General features: G+C 43.0%; 2 protein-coding genes across 11 annotated transcripts in view; both read left to right on the forward strand.

Moving 5' to 3' along the window:
• septin5a (septin 5a) overlaps positions 1–709 on the forward strand; it is a 116138-nt gene extending 115429 nt beyond the window's left edge. For all 4 annotated transcript variants that reach the window (XM_068005549.1, XM_068005551.1, XM_068005550.1 and 1 more), the window contains one exon: positions 311–709. In XM_068005549.1, coding sequence (XP_067861650.1) covers positions 311–367 — 57 coding nt within the window. In that variant the 3' untranslated portion in view covers positions 368–709. The remainder of the gene's footprint in view (positions 1–310) is intronic.
• Positions 710–9284: 8575 nt separating this feature from the next.
• gp1bb (glycoprotein Ib platelet subunit beta) lies at positions 9285–17843 on the forward strand. Of its 7 annotated transcripts, none has more exons than XR_010967175.1 (3): positions 9285–9427; positions 14451–14552; positions 16278–16365. XR_010967175.1 is itself a non-coding variant. In XM_068005556.1 (3 exons), the coding sequence occupies exon 3, from the start codon at positions 16260–16262 to the stop codon at positions 16845–16847; it is 588 nt and encodes a 195-aa protein (XP_067861657.1). In that variant the 5' UTR covers positions 9285–9427; positions 14451–14552; positions 16257–16259; the 3' UTR covers positions 16848–17843. The 7 variants fall into 7 exon arrangements, 5 of the variants coding, with proteins under 5 accessions (XP_067861657.1, XP_067861661.1, XP_067861660.1 ...); XR_010967176.1 differs by lacking the exon at positions 16278–16365 and adding an exon at positions 15234–16249; XM_068005556.1 differs by having other exon boundaries at positions 16257–17843.
• Positions 17844–20731: the final 2888 nt, after the last annotated feature.

Consider the following 20731-nt stretch of genomic DNA (forward strand, 5'->3'; position numbering starts at 1 on the left):
TGACTTAACGAGTTAACCAAACTGGTTGCACTTCCATGTCATGTGTGTAGAAGCCTTTCATCATATCATGTGCCAATTTTCATCGTAAATGACTATCATTCAATATTGTATAACATTCAATTATTATGTAGCAACTATCTGGATTGTTCATTATCTGAACTCTTTAGATTAAACAGTGTCCTACCATAGGGACTGGATGGATATTGAGTCAGTGTGTAGTAGTCAGTAGTGGAGATTAGGTGACTGCTGTTTGTCCATAATCTTTAGCAGTTGCTGACCGTGCTCAGTAATTGCAACTCTCTTTCTGCAGCTGCGGCGAATGCAGGAAATGCTGCAACGAATGCAACAGCAAATGCAGGACCAGTGAGTGACGGACTGAAACTGAGTGAAGAAAAAAGACTCACCTCTTCAGCCAAATCGAATAGGAATGAAGAAGGCGGGACAAGACACAGGCCACTCCTCTGGGGGAAATGCACTGTACAGAACGTGTCCCGTGTTTCCTGTTATACTCTAGAGACAGCTCGAGGGTGACTACGTGTCTGGCCTACTCTGTCTAGTGCCACCATATCATTTACATATCCTGCTTGTTTGTTTGGGTTTGTATTTAATATCTTGTCAGTACAATTGAAGACCATTCAGAGACATATCTGCAACGGAATGCTTATGTGGAAAATACTCTTTACTAATAAATGTTTTCAAATGGATGTAACTTCAGGCAGTGGGCTTTATTTAAAAGTTGCAAGTGCTGGTGAATCATTCATTTTGTACCCAGTGACATAGGCCTGGATTTTCTCTGAGGGGGGGAGTGGGGTTTCTCTGGCGGAACCCCCGGATATATGGCAGAAATGGCCGTTTACGTTGTTTGTCCGAGGGTTCTGCCCAACCCCCGACCAAAGTTACGGCAGAAGACCAGGAGATCCCGGGGACATCTAGGGCTATAATGCTGCCCCGGGCAGAGTAGGACAAAGCTCGGGTACGGCTCAGAGCCTACCCCTGATATCATCGCGCCACAGAACTCTGACCCTTACTGCACCAGAGTCCAACAGCAGAATGTTGCACGGCTTCCTTCTGTGCTGTAGGATTCTATGTAGGGGTTTTATTTGCCGTTTACTCTCGGTTTCTAGGTTTCTCATGGAAGGGTTTCCAAGTTGGTGTCAACTGGAAGGAAATGTTTCTCTGACCTGCGCTGTAAGCTCCGACTCGAGTCCACTGAGATGTTTATCAAGGGGAAAATTATCCCCAACGTGTTAGAATGGGAGGATGCTCTCTGAACAGCCATGAGTGTGAAAAAGCATATCGGAAAGGTGGATGGTGTCGTTGGGATAGGGGCTAGTGGGGCATACGTGCTGGATCAGGAGAATTGTTTTGCTTTTTTTTGGTGCATTCACACTACAACAGTAGGAGTTTTGCTTTGCCGTTAATAGCGCACATGCAGCCTGAAGCCAGAGACAAGGCCCGGTCTGAAGGAGAGCATTTCACGTTGCTTCACTTCAGAGTTAGTTTGAGCCTTAACACCCAATTTACACGACACACGTTTAGCTTGTTGCGCAAAAGAAAGAACTTGCATTTATATGGCACGACCTCAGGCCATCCCAAAGCGCTTTACAGCCAATGAAGTATTGTTTTTCCACTGGACACAAGGGCCCTGTAATTCTGTAGGGTTTCTCCAGGTCTCCCTTTGTAACTTCAGCGGAACTCCCAGGGAAATGGTATATATGGTTAAATAGTTTGCACCGTTTCCCTCAGGGTTTCGACGGTCTCCTTGCCAAAGCTATCGCACCAGACGAGAAGAACCTCTGCAGAATTTCACTGCTATTCAGGTTACATTTCGATTGGACATGCAACACAGTGACTACACTTCAAAGATACTTCATTGGCTGTAAAGCGCTTTGGGATGGCCTGAGGTCGTGCCATATAAATGCAAGTTCTTTCTTTTGCGCAACAATCTAAACGTGTGTAGTGTAAATTGAGTGTTAAGGTTCAAACTAACTCTGAAGTGAAGCAACGTGAAATGCTCTCCTTCAGGCCGGGCCTTGTCTCTGGCTTCAGGCTGCATGTGCGCTATTAACGGCAAAGCAAAACTCCTACTGTTGTAGTGTGAATGCACTAAAAAAAAGCAAAACAATTCTCCTGATCTAGCACGTATGCCCCACTAGCCCCCATCCCAACGACACCATCCACCTGTCCTATATGCTTTTTCACACTCATGGCTGTTCAGAGAGCATCCTCCCATTCTAACACGTTGGGGATAATTTTCCCCTTCAGTGCCTGGACGCTAATCTAGCAGAGCAAATCGCCCGACCATTGAAGAATGCCCCTGATATTCTTTCCATTTATTTCAATGGGATAAAAATCGGGCAGGTTCTATGACGGGCAAACAATCTGCTCCCCAGGCATTGACAGTGAAAATTACTCCCACTATGTCATAAATTCATAGAATCATGCAGCGCAGAAGGAGGCCATTTAGCCCATCGTGCCTGTGCCGGCTCTTTGAAAGGACTATCCAATTCGTCCCACACCCCTACTCTTTCCCAATAGCCCTGCAAATTATTCATTTTTAAGTGTTTATCCAATTCCCTTTTGAAAGCTATTATTGAATCTGCTTCCACCACCCTGTAAGGCTATGAATTCCAGATCATAACAACTCACCCCATGATCATTCAAACACACCATCCTCCTGCCCTATATGCATGGCATTTCATGCCTGTTCAGAGAGACACGGCCATTTTGCTCGAGCGTCCTCTGCTACCCATGTACGCACTCTTCCAGACAGCCCACCAGCTGTCCTCTGTTTCTCCTAATCCAAATCTTCATCCTACCACATTCAGCAGCAACATAAACCATATGATGACATAATGCTGGGATGGGCCACGATACATTTCACTGCTGTTTGAGAAAAATGAATGGCCCTGGAATTCCGTAGGGGTTCTCCCGGCCTCCATCGTAACTTTGATGGGAGACTGGCGGAGCTTCTATAGAAATAAAGTGAACAGCTGAAAATGGCCATTTACACTATTTCCCGTGGGGCTCCGCTGGTCATCCGCTGAAGTTAAGGCAGAAGCATCCTGAGGAGCCCCATTGAATTTCACGGCCAATGCGTGGGGCAGTTACCCTTGGACCTATGAATTTAGAAACTCTGAGGTGACTCTAATGAAGTTCCAGAGCTTGTAACTATTACTTTGTAGAATAGATAACCTGCGTCTGTACCAGCAAACTGCAATTCAGCGTTCACTTTACCCTCTGCCCCACGATTCACCCGCTTGCTGGGCTGTAATCTGAGGCTTAACTCCACGTTGACACTTTTTCCCAAGTGAAAAACTGGGTAGAGTGCAGGATAGAAAAAGTGGCTGGGGATGGCTTGAATTCTGCTGTTTGCTGTGCTGAGAATGGAAATTAAACTGAAAGCCTTAATAACCTTTCATAGCGAATGCTCCACATGATAACGCAAAGAAGTAAATAAAAAAAAGGAGTTGCATTTATAGAGAGCCTTTCATGACCTCATGACATCCCAAAGCTCTTCACACCTGATGAGGTACTTTTGAAGTGTAGTCACTGTTGCAATGTAGGGAAACAAGGCAGCCAATTTGCAAGCAGCATGGTCCCACAAACAGCAATGCGATAAATGACCTTATAATTTGTTTTAGTGATGATTGAGGTGTAAATATTGCTCAGGACACCAGGAGAACTCCCCTGCTCTTCTTTGAATAGTGCCGTGGGATTCTTTACGTCCACTTATACTTTAAAGATTAAACTTCTGTCAGTTTACAGCTTTAGAAATGTTTTGACGCCACGCACAAAACTGGGCTGTTCAGTCAAAAAACTGGACATTTGTTACCCCAAGCCTCAGTTGGATTCAGCACACATTCTTTTGTAGTGAATCAGTATCTGCATATCATTAATCTGGAACTCCATTGTTATGACACTATGCTGATTTCACAGTACGTGTTAAAAGAAGGCATGCAGTAGATATTTGAGATCCAGTCAAGCTCAATCTCCAAATCTGGTTCACTTTGTAGTCTCTGAACAAATGATACATTTGGTTGATGGTCTCTGCATGCGTCACCATTGCCTATACATTGGCAGCTCCCATTAGAAGTGGCCATATAATAATGTAGGAAATGATTGGAGGAGAATGAGCTGTTCATCAAGCCAACTCCTTCCAATGGGACGAACACAACTTTACAGGTACTCCACAATTTATTCATTTTCAATTAATGACCACAATCAATACTGCTCATGAGGGTATTCTGTACATTTCTTGCTTGAAAAATTCCACGATGTCATGCATCAGAATTTATATTATGTAATGCCGACTAGTTGTATTCCTAGGTTCTTAACATACTTGGAACCCTTGTGCTCTATATTATATTTAATCTGTTTCTATATTATCCCCATAATCTTTAATCCCTTTCAGAATTTTCAGCCGATTTTAAATTGAATTAATTAACATAGCATCCATTGTGGTGGGAGTTTATTTCACTAATCCGTAAGAAATATCTCTATATCGTCATCACTTGCCATTGCCTCCTGTCTTGAGAATAATACTAATTCCTGCCCAGGCAAATAGGCTTATTACCAAATAGTCTATAGCGTCTTAGATCTGGTTCATTGCTCCCGTCGCCCATTTTGACGTTAATAATGCTACTAGGAATCCCCATAATATTATGTCTCATTGTGAAACTATCTATTCTATCACAATAAGCATTAGTTATACCTGCTGGGATTTTTGGTGTTCACCAATTTCAATTTGAAGAGCTGCTGCTTTACATTTTAATTTATAGAATGTTCTTTTATTAATAATTGTAATAAGTGCCATAGGTTGCCCTGCAAAATATATAATTGTTACTGCGACTTATACTTAACACCCACAATTTTTAGTGGTCACACTCATGACTTTATCATGTAGAAATCGGTACACTTTGTAGTCTCTGAACAAATGATACATTTCCCAACAGAATTAGCTTTTCCTTAAGATCCACAATAGTTTGTAGAGAATGTCACATGTTCAGAGACTCTGGTTAATGGGGCATTTCTGGTGTACAGAATTTCTGGAAGTACAGAATTGCAATTTGTCTGCAATTCTGTACTTCTTTAGCAAATGTGATCCATTGAACACTGAGGTGTATGATTTGAACCCACCAGGAATGGTCATATGAGAAGAAAACAGTATGAAAGATGGATACTTGATCTTTCGACCTCACAATGAATATGATCAGAACTTCTCTTTGTTCTATTCCTATAGCTAATCCTGGTTTATCTGTATTATGAACTGCGTTAATAGGATCGCTGGAATCTCTGGTATTATTTGCCAAAACTTAGTTGCTGATCTTAGAATCGTACAGCGGAGAAGGAGACCATTCGGCCCATCGTGCCTGTCCCAGCTCTTTGAAAGAGCTATCCAATTAGTCCCACTCCCCTGCTCTTTCCGCATAACACCGCATTTTTTTTTCCTTTTCGTGTATATAGCCAACTCAAGTGCTCAATTCCACTTGATTGGAATAAATTCGGTTCGAGACAGCTTAGAAAGAAAACAGCTTTATAAAAAGCGGGAATAATTATATATTTATCGCAGTCCAAGGTATCCTCCCTGCACTATATAGGTAATAACTTTTTTTTCCAAAAAATATACTTTATTCATAAAATTTGCAGCAGTTCATACAATACAGTTCTCATATCACATTCCAAACATACACAATATCGATTATGCAATTTGCAGGTTACATCAAGTACAGTTCAATGAAACACATTGGACATCATTACAGTTCATGACACTCTAGGGTGCCTCATTGCATCACAATCAATACAGGTGATTCATTACAGATTCATTGCAGATTTATTGCGGGTACATTACATCAATTTTGAATTTTACATTCTGCCCGAGGGGGTTTTTCCCTGATTGCAGCCCCTCGGTATACAATGGCGGGAAGGCTCTAAACGGTTGCCTTTCCCCACAGAGCCTTTGCGGCGGTCGCACCCATCCTCAGTGCGTCCCTCAGCACGTAGTCCTGGACCTTGGAATGTGCCAGTCTGCAACACTCGGTCGAGGACAGCTCCTTGTGCTGGAAGACCAGCAAGTTTCGGGCAGACCAAAGGGTGTCTTTCACCGAGTTGATGGTCTTCCAGCAGCAACTGATGTCCGTCTCAGTGTGCGTCCCCGGGAACAGCCCGTAGAGCACAGAATCCTGTGTTACGGAACTGCTCGGGACGAACCTGGACAGATACCACTGCATCTCTCTCCAGACCTTCTTTGCAAAGGCACATTCCAGAAGGAGATGGGTGACGGTCTTGTCTCCACCGCAGCCTCCTCTGGGACAGCGCGCGGTGGCGCTGAGAGTCCGGGAGTACATGAAGGATCTGACGGGAAGGTCCCTTCTCACCACCAGCCAAGCTAGGTCTTGGTGCTTGTTTGAAAGCTCTGGCGATGAGGCGTTCTGCCAAATGACATTGACAGTCTGCTCGGGGAACCAACCGACAGGATCCACCATCTCCTTTTCCCGCAGGGTCTCGAGGACGTTACGTGTGGACCACTTGCTGATCGCCTTGTGGTCAAAGGTGTTTTTCTGCACAAACTTTTCCACGAAGGACAGGTGGGGCGGAACGGTCCAACTGGACGGAGCGTTCCGTGGCAGCGTGGCCAGGCCCATCCTTCTCAACACCGGGGACAGGTAGAACCTCAGCACGTAGTGACACTTTTTGTTTGCGTACTGAGGGTCTATGCACAGCTTGATGCAGCCGCACACAAAGGTGGCCATCAGGATGAGGGCCATGTTGGGCACGCCTTTCCCCCCTTTCTCTGGAGATTTGTACATCGTGACCCTGCGGAAACAGTCCATTTTTGATCTCCAGACAAAGCGGAAGATGGCACGGGTGACTGTCGAGGCGCAGGAGCGAGGTATGGGCCAGACCTGCACCACGTACAGCAACACCGAGAGCACCTTGCACCTGATGACCAGACTCTTGCCCACGATCGAGAGGGATCGTCGATCCCACAGTCCCAGTTTCTGCTTAACCTTGGAAATACGCTCCTCCCAGTTTTTGGTGCACGCCCCGCCCCCCCCCGAACCAGATCCCCAGCACCTTCAGGTAATCCGACCTGACGGTGAAGGGGACAAAGGATCGGTCGGTCCAGTTCCCAAAGAACATGGCCTCGCTCTTGCTACGATTTACCCTGGCCCCCGAGGCCAGTTCGAACTGGTCGCAGATGCTCATCAATCTGCGGACCGAGAGCTGATCCGAGCAAAAGACGGCGACGTCATCCATGTACAGGGAGGCCTTGACCTGAGTACCTCCGCTGCCTGGGATCGTCACCCCTCTTATGCCTGCATCCCTCCTGATGGACTCGGCAAGGGGTTCGATGCAACACACGAACAAGACGGAGGAGAGAGGACAGCCCTGCCTGACTCCAGATTTGATCGGAAAGCTTTCTGATTCCCACCTGTTGATTGAAACTGCGCTACTGATGTTTGTGTAGAGCAGTTGGATCCAATTGCGGATTCCCTCCCCAAACCCCATTTTGGAGAGCACGTCCATCATGTACGTGTGGGATATTCTGTCAAAGGCCTTCTCCTGGTCCAGGCTGATCAGGCAGGTGTTCACCCACCTGTCCTGTACGTAGGCAATCGTATCCCTGAGTAGTGCCAGGCTATCAGAGATCTTCCTGCCGGGTACGGTGCAGGTCTGATCGGGGTGGATCACCACCTCCAGGGCTGACTTGACCCGATTGGCGGTGACCTTGGACAGAATTTTGTAGTCCACGTTAAGTAGTGAGATGGGTCGCTGATTTTTGATTTCTTCCCTCTCCCCCTTCCGCTTGTAGATGAGGGTGATGATGCCTTTCCTCATGGAGTCTGACATGCTCCCTGCCAGAAGCATACCCCCGTACACTTCCAGCAGGTCTGGGCCTATCCAGTCCCACAGAGCCGAGTACAACTCCATCGGTAAGCCGTCGCTTCCGGGAGTCTTACTCTTCTCAAAGGAACGGATGGCCTTTGTCAGTTCGTCCAGAGTTAGCGGGTGATCCAGACTCTCCCGCTTGCTGTCGTCTAGAACCTCCGTGATAGACGACAAGAAGGAGTGGGAGGCCGCGCTGTCTGTGGGCTTCGCGTCGTACAGTCCGGCATAAAAGGATTTGCAGATCCTCAGTATGTCGGGCTGTGAGGACGTGACCGAGCCGTCCTCTTCCTTCAGTCTGCTAATCACAGAGCTCTCTCTGTGCACCTTTTGGAAGAAGAAGTGCGAGCAAGTCTCGTCCTGCTCCACGGAGCGGACTCTGGACCGGAAGATGATCTTGGAGGCCTCGGACTGGCTCAATAATAGCGTTACCATCGTGACACTCATAATGCATCTATGAAGTCCTCTTCTCAACGCTGACCGTGCGGAACTGCGTTTTACCTGGAGCAGTTGAGGTTTACATAGATACGTTTTCCAAAACAACAAAGAAAGCGTGAAGCGATTTGAAAAATAGGGGTCCTGAGTTAGGAATTTAAAAAACGTGCTGGTAAAATCGAATTTCAAGAAAAGCTCTGAAATTATAAGCATATGTATGTTTATGCATAGATATATTTGCGAGTCTCTAGGTGCACTGACATTTAACTATGTAAATTAGATTAACTCTTTACTCCTATTTCAGTAATGCCTGGGTTTCCCTTTTCACTTTGAAAAGTGGGGCACTCTACCAGTGAAATTGGATAGATTTTTATTAAGGAGATTTTCAGTCAAGTAATATAATCTGAGGAATATCTTTTCCCTCTTCATCCTGATTTTTATATATTACACTTTATTTATAGCGTACCTGGTCAAAATCAAATTTATGGCGTCCCCAACAATCCCAGCCTTCTGTTGATCTATTCTTACGTGGAGTTCCATTTGTATAGCGTTACATTCATCGCATGAGTGTTATAACAGGCGTCATACAAACATATTTATTCAGGTTTGGATGAGAAGTACCACTGAATGGCATTAGTTGACTTCTATCATTCCCCGTTTTCTGATTTCATCTTCATGTAATCCTCGCTCCTTACTCACATTGCTGCTAAAATACTCTTCACATTCCAATGGTGGGTGCACTATAAAGACAGCACTAAAGCAATAAGTCACAACTGGTTTTCTAGCAAACTAGAAACAATGTTGTCAAGTTTTGCAAAGATCTGAAATCTATTTGACGCGCTTCCTTGTCATGCTGAGATAACATGCAGCTCCAAGAGGGTGACAGAGATAAACTGGTAAAAAAATATGCCAACTCATCCACGCTACTATAGTAGCCGGATACACTTAACCATCCAGCAAAGTAGATAAGCCTTTTTTGAAGAAAGGATTGTGACTTCATGCAAGAGCATTGCACCCAGCACTGAAGCCCGTTATGTACAACAGCACCAAGGTTGAAAAGACTGGAAGAAAAGAAAAATCAAGAAGTTGACGCCCTTTTTAGGTAGGAAGAAAGGTTTAATAAGGGAAGTAAATAGTTTCATAAATAAAAACAGAAAATGCTGGAAATACACAGCAGGATCTTTCATCATCGACCCAAAACGGTAATTCTGTTTTTCTCTCCACAGGGACTATTTGACCTGCTGAGTGTTTCCAGCATGTTCTATTTTTAATTTTAGATTTCCAGCATCCTCAGTATTTTGCTTTTGTTGTAGAATTTCCTAATTTTGTAGTCGGAGGAGAGAATGAGACAGTGTAAAGGAAGACATATGTGGAACTTAGGAGCAAGGGAGGTAAGTTCAAAGAAGGAAAGGCAAGTGTAATATTAAGAAAATAAAACAAGAAAGGTTGTGACAAAGAGAGATGTTGGAGGTTAGAGATGAGAGAATGCAATCATCAGATGAACATTTTTTTGCTTTCATTCTATCGCTGAATGTCTGAGAGGTGTGTTACAATTTGGGATTTTCCCCAATTCTTCTGTTTTGTATTCACATTGAAACGGTTCTTATGAGTAGACTGACATCCCTATGATTCAAAACCTGCACCCTTATATGTGTGGAGTAGGTCACCCAGAATTAACAGTTGCCCCCTAATTATGGCATGTAGTTCAGCAGAGATCACATGAGTTGTCCACTGTATTCTCCTGTTTCCCCAGGAAAATACCAGGCCTTTAGAACTCTAGTACTTTGAAAATTTTCTGAGGTAAGGGCACATATTTCCCAATTCATCACAGGGCAAAAACTGTACTTTCACTGTAAGGAGCTGGAAGAGCAAAACCTCCCTCCATAACTTTGTGGGTTGGTCACAGGGGAAATGTAGTATTTTCACTTTACAGATCCTACCTTGCTAAACATGACCTTCAAAACACGGAGCAAAAGACCCCCTGAAATATCTAAGAATTATTCTAAGATCGTTCAAAGTTCGTAAAATATAATTGTTATATCATAGTATCATATCATAGTTTCATAGTAGGTACAACGCAGGAGGAGACCATTCGGCCCATCGTGCCTGTGCCGTCTCTTTGAAAGCTATCCAATTAGTCCCATTCCCCTGCTCTTCCCCCATAGCCCTGTATTTTTTCCCTTCAAGCATTTACCCAATTCCCTTTTGAGAGTTTATATTGAATCTGCCTCCACCACCCTTTCAGGCAGTGCATTCCAGATCATAACAACTCGCTGCATAAAAATATTTCCTCATGTTGCCTAGAATCATAGAATCAAAGAAAAGTGGTATTTGGCTCATCGAGTCTGCAACGACTCCATGCATGAGCAATCCAACTAGTCCCACTTTGCTGCCCTATCCCCGTAGCTTTGCACGTTTTTTTTTCATTTCAAGTACTTACCTAGTTCCCTTTTGAAGGCCATAATTGAATCTGCTCCACCACTCCCTCGGGCAATGCATTCCAGATCCCAACCTCATGTTTTTCCTCATGTGGCCTTTGGTTCTTTTGCCAATCACCTTAAATCTATGCCCTCTGGTTCTTGACCCTTCTGCCAATGGGAACAGTTTCTCTCTATCCACTCTGTCTAGACCCTTCATGATTTTGAATACCTCTATCAAATCTCCTCTCAACCTTCTCTGTTCCAAGGAGAACAATCCCAGCTTCTCCTATCTATCCACGTAATTTTAGTCCCTCATCCCTGGAATCATTCCACTAAATCTCATCTGCACCCTCTCTAATGCCTTCACACCCTTCCTAAAGTGCGATGCCCAGAACTGGACACAATATTCCAGTTGTGGCCGAACCAGTGTTTTATAAAGGTTCATCATGACTTCCTTGCTTTTGTACTCTATGCCTCTATTTATAAAGCCCAGGAACCCGTATGATTTTTTAACCACTTTCTCAACCTGCCCTGCCACCTTCAACGATTTGTGCACATATATCCCCAAATCTCTCTGTTTCTCTACCCATTATAGAATTGTGCCCTCTAGTTTATAATGCCTCTCCTCATTTTTCCTACCGAAATGCATCACCTCGCATTTTTCCACGTTAAACTTCATCTGCCACGTGTCTGCCCATGCCATCAGCCAGTCTATATCCTCTTGAAATCTATCACTACCCTCCTCACTGTTCACTATGCTTTCAAGTTTTGTGTCATCTGCAAATTTTGAAATGGTGCCCTGTACTACCAAGTACAAGTCATTAATATATACCAAGAAAAGCAGTGGTTCCAGCACAGACCCCTGGGGAAGACCACTGCACACCTCCCTCCAGTCCAAAAAACAACCGTTCACCACTACTCTCTGTTTCCTGTCATTTAGCCAGTTATGTATGCATGTTGATATTGCCCCCTTTATTCCATGGACCACAATGTTGATAACAAGCCTACCATGTGGCACTTTATCAAACGCTTTTTGAAAACCCGTGTACACCATATCAACTACATTGCCCTCATCTACGCTCTCTGTTACCTCATCAAACAACTCTATCAAGGTGGTTAAACACGATTTGCCTTTAACAAATCCGTGTTGGCTTTCCCTAATGAATCCACATTCGTCCATGTGACGGTTAATTCTGTCCTGGGTTATCATTTCCAAATGTTTTGCCACCACCGAGGTTAAACTGACTGGCCTATAGTTGCTGGCATATAGTTTTTTGAATAAGGCTGTAACACTTGCAATTCTCCAGTGCTCTGGTACCACCCCTGGATCTTAGGATGTCTGGAAGATTATGGCCAGTACCTCTACAATTTCCCCCCTTACTTCCCTCAGGGTGCATCCCACCCGAACCAGGTGAGTTATCTATTTTAAGTACAGTTAGTCTTTCTAATACCTCTTCTTTCTCAATTTTTAGCCCATCCAGTATCTTAGCTATATCTTCCTTTACCGAAACTCTGGCAGCATCTTCTTCCTTGGTAATTACCTATTTAGTACCTCCGCCATGCCCACTACCTCCATGAGTAGATCTCCTTTATGGTCCCTAATCAGTCCCACTCCTCTTATTACCTGTTTACTGTTAACATGTCTGTAGAAGACTTTTGGATTCCCTTTTATGTTGCCCGCTAGTCTATTCTCATACTTTCTCTTTACCCCCCTTATTTCCTTTTTCACTTCCCCTCTGAACTTTCTTTATTTTCTTTGGTTGGCACTTGTTGACACTCTGGTTGGCACTTGAGCCTCTGGCTCTTTTACCGATCAACTTAAATCTGTGTCCTCTGGTTACTGAACCTTCTACCATTGGAAAAAGTTTCTTCCTATTTACTCCATCAAAACCATTTATGATCTTGAACACCTCTATCAAATCTCCCCTTAACCTTCCCTGTTCTAATGAGAACAACCCCAGCTTCTCGAATCTCTCCACATAACTGAAGTCCCTCATCCCTGGTACCATTCTAGTAAATCTCCTCTGCACCCTCTCTAAGGCCATCCTTCCTAAAGTGTGGTGCCCAGAATTGAACACAATACTCCAACTGAGGCCTAACTAGTGTTTTATAAAGGTTTAGCATAACTTCCTTGCTTTTAATAAAGCCCAGGATCCCATATGCTTTTTTAACAGCCTTCTCAACTTGTCTTGCCACCTTCAAAGATTTGTGTCTGTGCACCTCCAGGTCTTTTTGTTCCCGTACCCCCTTTAAAATTGTACCATTTAGTTTATTTTGCCTCTCAAAATGCATCACTTCACACTTCTCTGCGTTAAATTTCATCAACCATGTGTCTGCCCATTTCACCAATCTGTCTATGTTTGTTATGTTTTAAGAACAAACAATATCTCCCATTTATATAGTGCCTTTAATGTAGTAAAACACCCCATGGCTTAACAGGAGCTTAATCAGATAAAAATTGACACCGAGCCAAAGAGGAGATATTAGGATGGGTGACTAAAAGCTTGATCAGATGTAGGTTTTAAGGAGCATATTAAAGGTGGAGACAGAGTGCCGAAGTGTAGGGAGGGAATTCCAGAGCTTAGGGCCTATACGTCTGAAGGCACGGCTGCCAATGGTGGGCGAAGGAAGTGGCACAATGGGCCAGAGTTGGATGAATTTAAAGAGACAGGGTCTATAAGAAAAAGTGTTTTGGCGGAGCTTATTGTGTTTGCAAATGCGAAATACAATGAGCTGAATCACAGTGAAACATGTTCTGGTGCCACATATAGTTAACGTCCGTTTAGCATAGGGCAGGTGGATCCGCTCTATGTGAGCAATAATATTCAGCTTGTTAGTAAATATTTTAAAACAAATCGCAGAGAAAAAAATCTTTACTCAAGGGGTGATACACACTTGGAATACGCTACCGTCAGGTAGTCGAGTCAAAAGCATTAGTTCAAAGTACCATTGGATGCTCGGCTATCTGAGGTGGAGTACTAATAGAATCTGCTCAATGAGCCCAATGACCCGTTTCTGACACGTGATCTTTTTCTCGAGTTCTTACGAACATCAAAACTTTGTACACATTTATTTAGCCAGCACACGATAGGATGTAGGATGCCTGTCATGCTTTGATATACAATTATAACATGTAGCGCTGCCTCGTATTACTCTGAATTATCATGGGGGCATACGAATCCATGAATTTTAACCAGCCAAACCAATAAAACTAAAATTACTAATAACCGCCGAATTCGATGCCCTTTTGTTGGTTTCGTGCTATGGCACAGTGCTCTGTTGCAGCGCACGCTCTCAGTGCGTCTTAACACGTTTCTGGGTGGGGCTGATTATTTAACTCAACAGTTTGTTTATGGACCTGTCGCTCACTTTATCAGCTAGAGCAGAGTTCCCTCTTTGCTGTAGCCGTAGTGCCCTGACGTGGACACTCAAAGTTGAAGAGAATTGAAGAGTTTTATTTGAACTGTATCGGTGTAAAAACTTGTGCACACGTATTGGATATAAATTTGATCGCCCTGTAATTTAGCTGATAAGAAGGAAGGTATTATAGTGGGGCGTGATACATATCCACTGGAAGACACTGCAAGGTAATTGAGGCATTTCATTTAATAAGTGCAACCGCATGTGACGTTTCATCGATTTAATATATTTCATGGCAGATTTTAAAAAATATTTACATGTTCTTGGTTTTTTGGCAACCAATAGGCAAGAATCATTGCCAAGGACATATAAATATGGAATGAAGTATTGGATGAAGAGGATTGCTCCTGGTTATATTCCCTTTATGTTGTCGCTGTGAGATTTAAGGTTAGTAAAATGGATTATTATATTCGAATCAATATAGACATAAATGAATAATAAGACAATCTCCAGCATGTGGCCCTGAAACTCCGCGGAGTTATTCTTGCTGTCCCGGTAATTCATGCGGGAGTCTGGTGGAACCCATAAAGAAACCGAGTGGAAAACGTCCGTGCGCGCGTTTCGCCCGGGTTTACGCCGGTCTCCCGCTCAAATTATTCGCAGAAGAGCGGGTGATGGTGCAGCAGAATTCCATTGCATTTATGTGACTCTTTCAATGCAGAAAAACGCCCCAAAGCGTTTCACAGGTTCCTAAAAAAAAGAAATGAACGGAGCCACGGCAAGATATATTAGGAGGGATGATCAATCTGAATTACATGTCGGGAGCGATGGGTTATGGAAAATAAGCTGGGGGTGCAGTACAACCAGTTATTACACCAGTACTGTGGGTGTACCGTAATTCTGACTATGTCAGAGGTGGCTAAAGATCCCCAAAACACCGCTCGCTAACGTGTATTTTCGTTATACAAGATGTCAAACTTGATTGACTTAGTCTATTTCTCTCACATTTTAACATTTCCCTTTTATTCATGCGTTTCTCCCATATTTGGCTGGTCAACAACTATTAGGTGGTTGGAACACGAGGCCCCAAACATCAGTAATGATTTCACCTTTTCTTCCTTTTTGTAGGTGGCCCTATGCTTGTCCTCTGTAGTCTCCTCTCTTCTCGAGGTGGTGAATAATAACTGAGCGGGTGAATTATTACGCAGCGAGTTGTTATGATCTGGAATGCACTGCCTGAAAGGGTGGTGGAAGCGGATTCAATAATACCTTTCAAAAGGAATTGGATATATATTTGAAAAGGAAAACATTTGCAGGGCAATGGGGGAAGGGAAAGTGGGTGGGACTATTTGGACAGCTCTTTCAAAGAGCCGGCACAGGCACAATGGGCCGAATGGCCTCCTTCAGTGCTGTAATATTCTATGGCTCCATGGGCGCCCAAAGTGGTCTGGCATCTTGAACACGCGATTATTCCTCATGCATTAGACTACAAATTCATAGTTTGCATCTTATTGGATCCCAAAAAAGGAGCAAATATAGCCCAGACCCTTTTGCACCTGAAGTCACTTTTCAGCGTAGGTTAGTAGACTGCAGCGACGAGCCCATTCTTTGCTTGATCCATATCTCTCCCCAGCCCGAACTCTGAGAATAGCTGTCAACTATGACATGCATTTATAGACAGCCCGATAGCCAATACATCAGAAATCGCAACTAATGACAACTATGTTTAAATTATTCCATAAATGGTATTTGGTTTGGAGCTGCTCTGTAAAAAGCAAGATTTGAAATGGTCAGAATGTATCCCAGTTCTTGTATTTAATGACGTTTCCTTAAAGCAATTTTGATGTAGATTGCATCAAAATTTTGAAATACAGAAATAATAGTGCAATGATACTTTAAGGAATGAAAACTCAGCAGAACTGTTGTGGCTGGGTCCTCTACCTTCGTGGCATTGTGTCTGGCTATGATGTCTCATTACTCTGATTATAATTTTCAGATAAACACTCAATTCCATTTTATCTGTCTCGGGCTATGTTTTGACAAGGCACTGTATTTTCCATTTATTGCTTTTTGAGTATTTGTTTCTATTGTTCACAATCAGCGACTCTTTAATGCTTTATTTTTCGAACTAACTCGCTAATTTTTTTCCAGACGATGACAATGGTGAGCCAGCAAGAAGTTTTCCTTGTGTTTCTCTCCTTGGTTCCAGTGGCGGTCTTCCAGTGCCCGGTGCTATGTCGCTGTTCTGGGAACTTTATGGACTGCAGCGGCCAGGAGCTGAATGTCAGCACAATTCCCAAGCGTTTTGCGGCCACCGTCACTGAGATCAAACTGAACAACAACAAATTATCGGCCATCCCCAATGGACTGTTTGACCCTCTGCAGTACCTCAGATCGGTTTCATTGGACAACAACCCATGGACCTGTGATTGCAATATTTTATACCTAAGATCCTGGCTTCTCAAACAGGAAGCCCGACCTCAATATAAGAACATAAAGTGCTCCTCGCCGGCTGAGCTCCAGGACAGGCGGATCATGTATCTAACGGAGGATGAAATTGTCGCCACCTGTCAGGACTGGTACTGTAATATTGCTCTGATGTGTCAGATCGGACTCTTCGCCTTCGTCGTCATTCAGGCCATTCTTCTAATATTCGTTATAATATTTCTGAGGAGATTTGAAGCTCTTTCCAAGGAGGCGATTCGACCACCGAAAGAAGATCATTTTCGGAATGCGATGTGAAGAGGACTGCTCACCTGACCTAACAGCGAACAGTCAGAGTCCAGCGGATACCTTAGTTTATCGGGCATACTTGACTGAACAGTCGATTTTTTCATACTTGGCTTTTTATTTGTGTCTCAAATAATGGCAACGCTTCTGTTTTAAACATGCTTGCGCTGAAATTCTGCGCTCCAACTGCCGTTTACGCCGTTTCTCTGGGGCTCCACCGATCTCTTGCGGGGGAACTCCCGCGGAAATTCCAAGCGCCTGTCTTTATTTGCCCAACATCTATGTAAATGTAAGATGATCTCGGGATTGACAAGAGAGCCCCTGTACCCTCCTTGACGTTGTTGTTGAGGGTTTGCATTGGAATTACGTGTTGGTTAAGATTGATTAATGGCGAGACTGCCTGCAGTTATGTTTGAATTCACGTAAGAAGAAAAGTTATTTAAGTCCGAAGCTCGTTTCATTAATTCGACGGGGTGTGAAGGCTAACTGGAAGCTGGGACTACGTTTGGTATAACTGATACAAATTCATCAAGATACCGGCTAGGGATCACAGGTAATACACCAGAAAAGGAGACAACTGATGATGACACACAGAAAATGAACCCAGAGGTGGAACCAGCACTTCAGGAATGAAGATCTCTGATAAAGCAGAAAAATGTCCCTAAATAACGAGATTGTCTGTCCATTAATGTTATCCCAAACAGGCGTCACATTGAAAACTTTCTAGTATTACTTTAAACGCGGATATAAACGTTAACCTCCCGAAATGTACACGGTAATCTTGGATAACGATTGCTTTCTGTTATGTTGTTTAACCCAGCAAAAGCTCTGCTATTGCAATACTGAAATTAAGATATTGTGCTTTTACTAATGTAGATTCTGTTGACCAATGCTAAATATTGGTCATTTCGTTGCAACTATATAATTGGAATTATTAATTGGGAAACATGTAGTAGCAACAATTGTAGTGTGAGAAAATTAATTAAAGTATTTAGTGATATATCTGCTTATCCTGTCCAGCCTTTTAATATTGTGGTGAGCCAATGGTAGAATGAGGCCTCTAAGTAATACAATCCAAATCAGACTAAATTAATTACTACAATTAGAGGCGAAGATAAGTACTGATTCATTTCTTACATATTGGTGGAGGAGGAAGCTCATCGGAGGCTCTCCAGTTAAAATGGATACATATTGGAATTGTGCCTTCCATCTTTCCTGCAGGACAGTTCTTCCATATCTCTGGAATACTTCACCATAAAATGTAACCATCCCATTGCAAACCGCTCAGCAAATAGCAGAATAGGGACATTTTCATTATGTTTTTTTTCTCTTTCACCTCACGTTATACCAATTCTATTAGTTTGTTTTTCCGTTTATAAGTTGAGTTTATTTTAAGCAGTGCTACTCTGCTTCATTCATCAGTTATTTGGGAGATGCGCTTTGCAGTTTAGTTAAAGCTGCTCCACAGCGACACCGCTGGTCAGAGAAGGGACATTACTTTCAATCAGACTCCCAACGACGGTGAATCGAAACAAAATTCTTCGCTGTCTTACTGCACGTGTAGGAATGCAGCTCAATGAACGAATATAAAATCTAATGCAGAGATTATCAGTTTATTTTAGGATTGGAGGGAATAACTGTGTATAACCTGGAATTGTGGTTAACAAAACTCTCAAGCTTCGTGTGCTCAGCATATTTGAAGTCAGATCAATATTAATTCTTGGCAATGAATACATTGTGATACTATCCTGTTATTTAAATAGTTTCTCACTACATATGGTTACAGAGAATCAAAAGGAACAGGCGTAGGCCATCCAGCCCCTCGAACTCAATTAGATCGCGGCTGCTTTGCACCTCAACTCCATCTACCCGTTTTTGTTCCATATGTCTTGATACTCTTATCTAGCAAAAATCTATCATCTCATTCTTGAAAATTTCAACTGACCCAGCATCCACAGGCTTTGGGGGATCGAGTTGCAGATTTCAACTACCCTTTGTGTGAAAAAGTGCTTCCTGATTTCACTCCAAAAAGGCCTAGCTCTGATTTTAAGATTATGCCCTCTTCTTCTGGATTTCCTCAGGAGAGGAAATAGTTTCTCTGTGTCCACCCTATAGAACCCCTTAACCAATTTAAATGCTTCGATTAGATCACTCGTCAACCTTTAACACTCAAGGGAGTACAAACCACGCTTATGCAACCTGTCCTCATAATTTAACCTTTTAAGTCCTGGCATAATTCTAGTGAATCTGTGCTGTACTCCTTCCAAGGCCAATATATCCTTCCTGAGGTGCGGTGCCCAAAACTGAATGCAGTACTCCAGATGAGGTTTGACCAAGGCTCTGTGCAACGGAAGCATTACTTCCTTACTTTTGAATTCCAATCCCCTTGTGGTAAAGGCCAACATTCCATTAGCCTTATTGATTACTTTGTGTACCTATACACTTTTTTTTAGTAATTTGTGTACACCGACACCCTTTGTTCATCCATAGCTCCTAGTCTCTCACCACTAAGAAAATATTCTAACTTGTCTTGCTCAGATTCAAAGTGGATGACCTCCCGCTTCCCCACATTGTACTCCATTTGCCATAATTTTGCCCATTCACTTACTCTATTTATATAACTTTTTTTGCCCATCCACACAACTTACTGTGCTTCCTAACTTAGTGTCATCTGCACACTGGTATATACAACTCTCTATTCCTTCATCCAAGTTTTTAATGTATATGGTGAAAAGCTGAGGCCCCAGAACGGATCCCTGGGGAAAACCACTTGTCACATCCAGCCAATGAGAGAAGGAACCCTTTATCCCCACTCTCTGTGTCCTACCTCCTAACCAATTACCAACCCATATCTTCAAATAATGCCTCACTGTTCTGGACTCACCCACAAGTGGAATCAATTTCTCCTCGTCCATCCTATGGAACCTCTTCATAAATTGAAAGCCCTCTATCAAATCTCCTCAGTCTTCTATTTTCCAGAGAAAACTTTTCCTTTCATTTTTCCCGATTGTTCCATCCTCCCAATTCTGGTAACATCCTTGTAAATCTTTCCTGCATTTTCTCCAGTACTTCAATATCATTTTTGTACTACGGAGACCAGAACTGAGCACAGACCTCATAGTGTGGTCTAGCCTAGTTTCTATATAAATGTAACATTATTTCCTCGCTTTTGTATTTTATTCCGCTAGAAATGCGCTCCACTACTTTGTTTGCACTTTTTATGTCCTTATCAACTCGTGGTGCCACTTTTAGCGATTTATGTATCTCTGTTACCAAATCCGCCTGAACAAAGAAGATTATGTATTAAAGGGATACCGAGTTTGTGACTAGTGTGAAAGCGAATTCAAAAAAACGGGTCTCTTATCTGGGCTGGTTTCAGAAAAGGCGTCGGTGAATCTGCAGTTATGATGATTTGAGTTGCGGCTAATAGCACCTGCTTCAATGTAACGATTATTTACCAATGTTTAAAGGAATCGGGTCGTTTTGAAAAAATCTTGCAATGCCAGACACTCTACCGCGCTAGGTCCGGTGTATCCAAAAGGAAGGGGGTCACAGAGTTCGCCCTGAATTTGTGTAACCAGATGTTTTAGAAGAATTTACATGTCGGACTTTGAATTGTTGTCATAAACAAGGACACATGGTTCAGCTCCTTCTCCACGGGGACAAAATTCAGATAGGTCGATTTTTAAAAGTACATTGTAAGATTCTTCTCACGAAAAGTCAAACTATAATTATCCATTGTGTCTGTAATCTCACTATTCCAACTGATTTCATTGACTTTACATACAATGTGCAGAATGTCACTAAGAATAAAACCCCATCATTCAGTCCAATTTAGAAAGCTACAATGGATTGGTACAGAGATATCGGACAGAAAAGAATAACAGCAGCTGGGA

This window comes from Heptranchias perlo, chromosome 25 (assembly GCF_035084215.1).
Source record: "Heptranchias perlo isolate sHepPer1 chromosome 25, sHepPer1.hap1, whole genome shotgun sequence".
In the NCBI taxonomy this organism is placed as follows: domain Eukaryota; kingdom Metazoa; phylum Chordata; class Chondrichthyes; order Hexanchiformes; family Hexanchidae; genus Heptranchias; species Heptranchias perlo.

Excerpts from the sequence above, each read along its gene's own strand:
- gp1bb (XM_068005556.1), top strand. The coding sequence starts at position 16,260 with ATGACAATGGTGAGCCAGCAAGAAGTTTTCCTTGTGTTTCTCTCCTTG.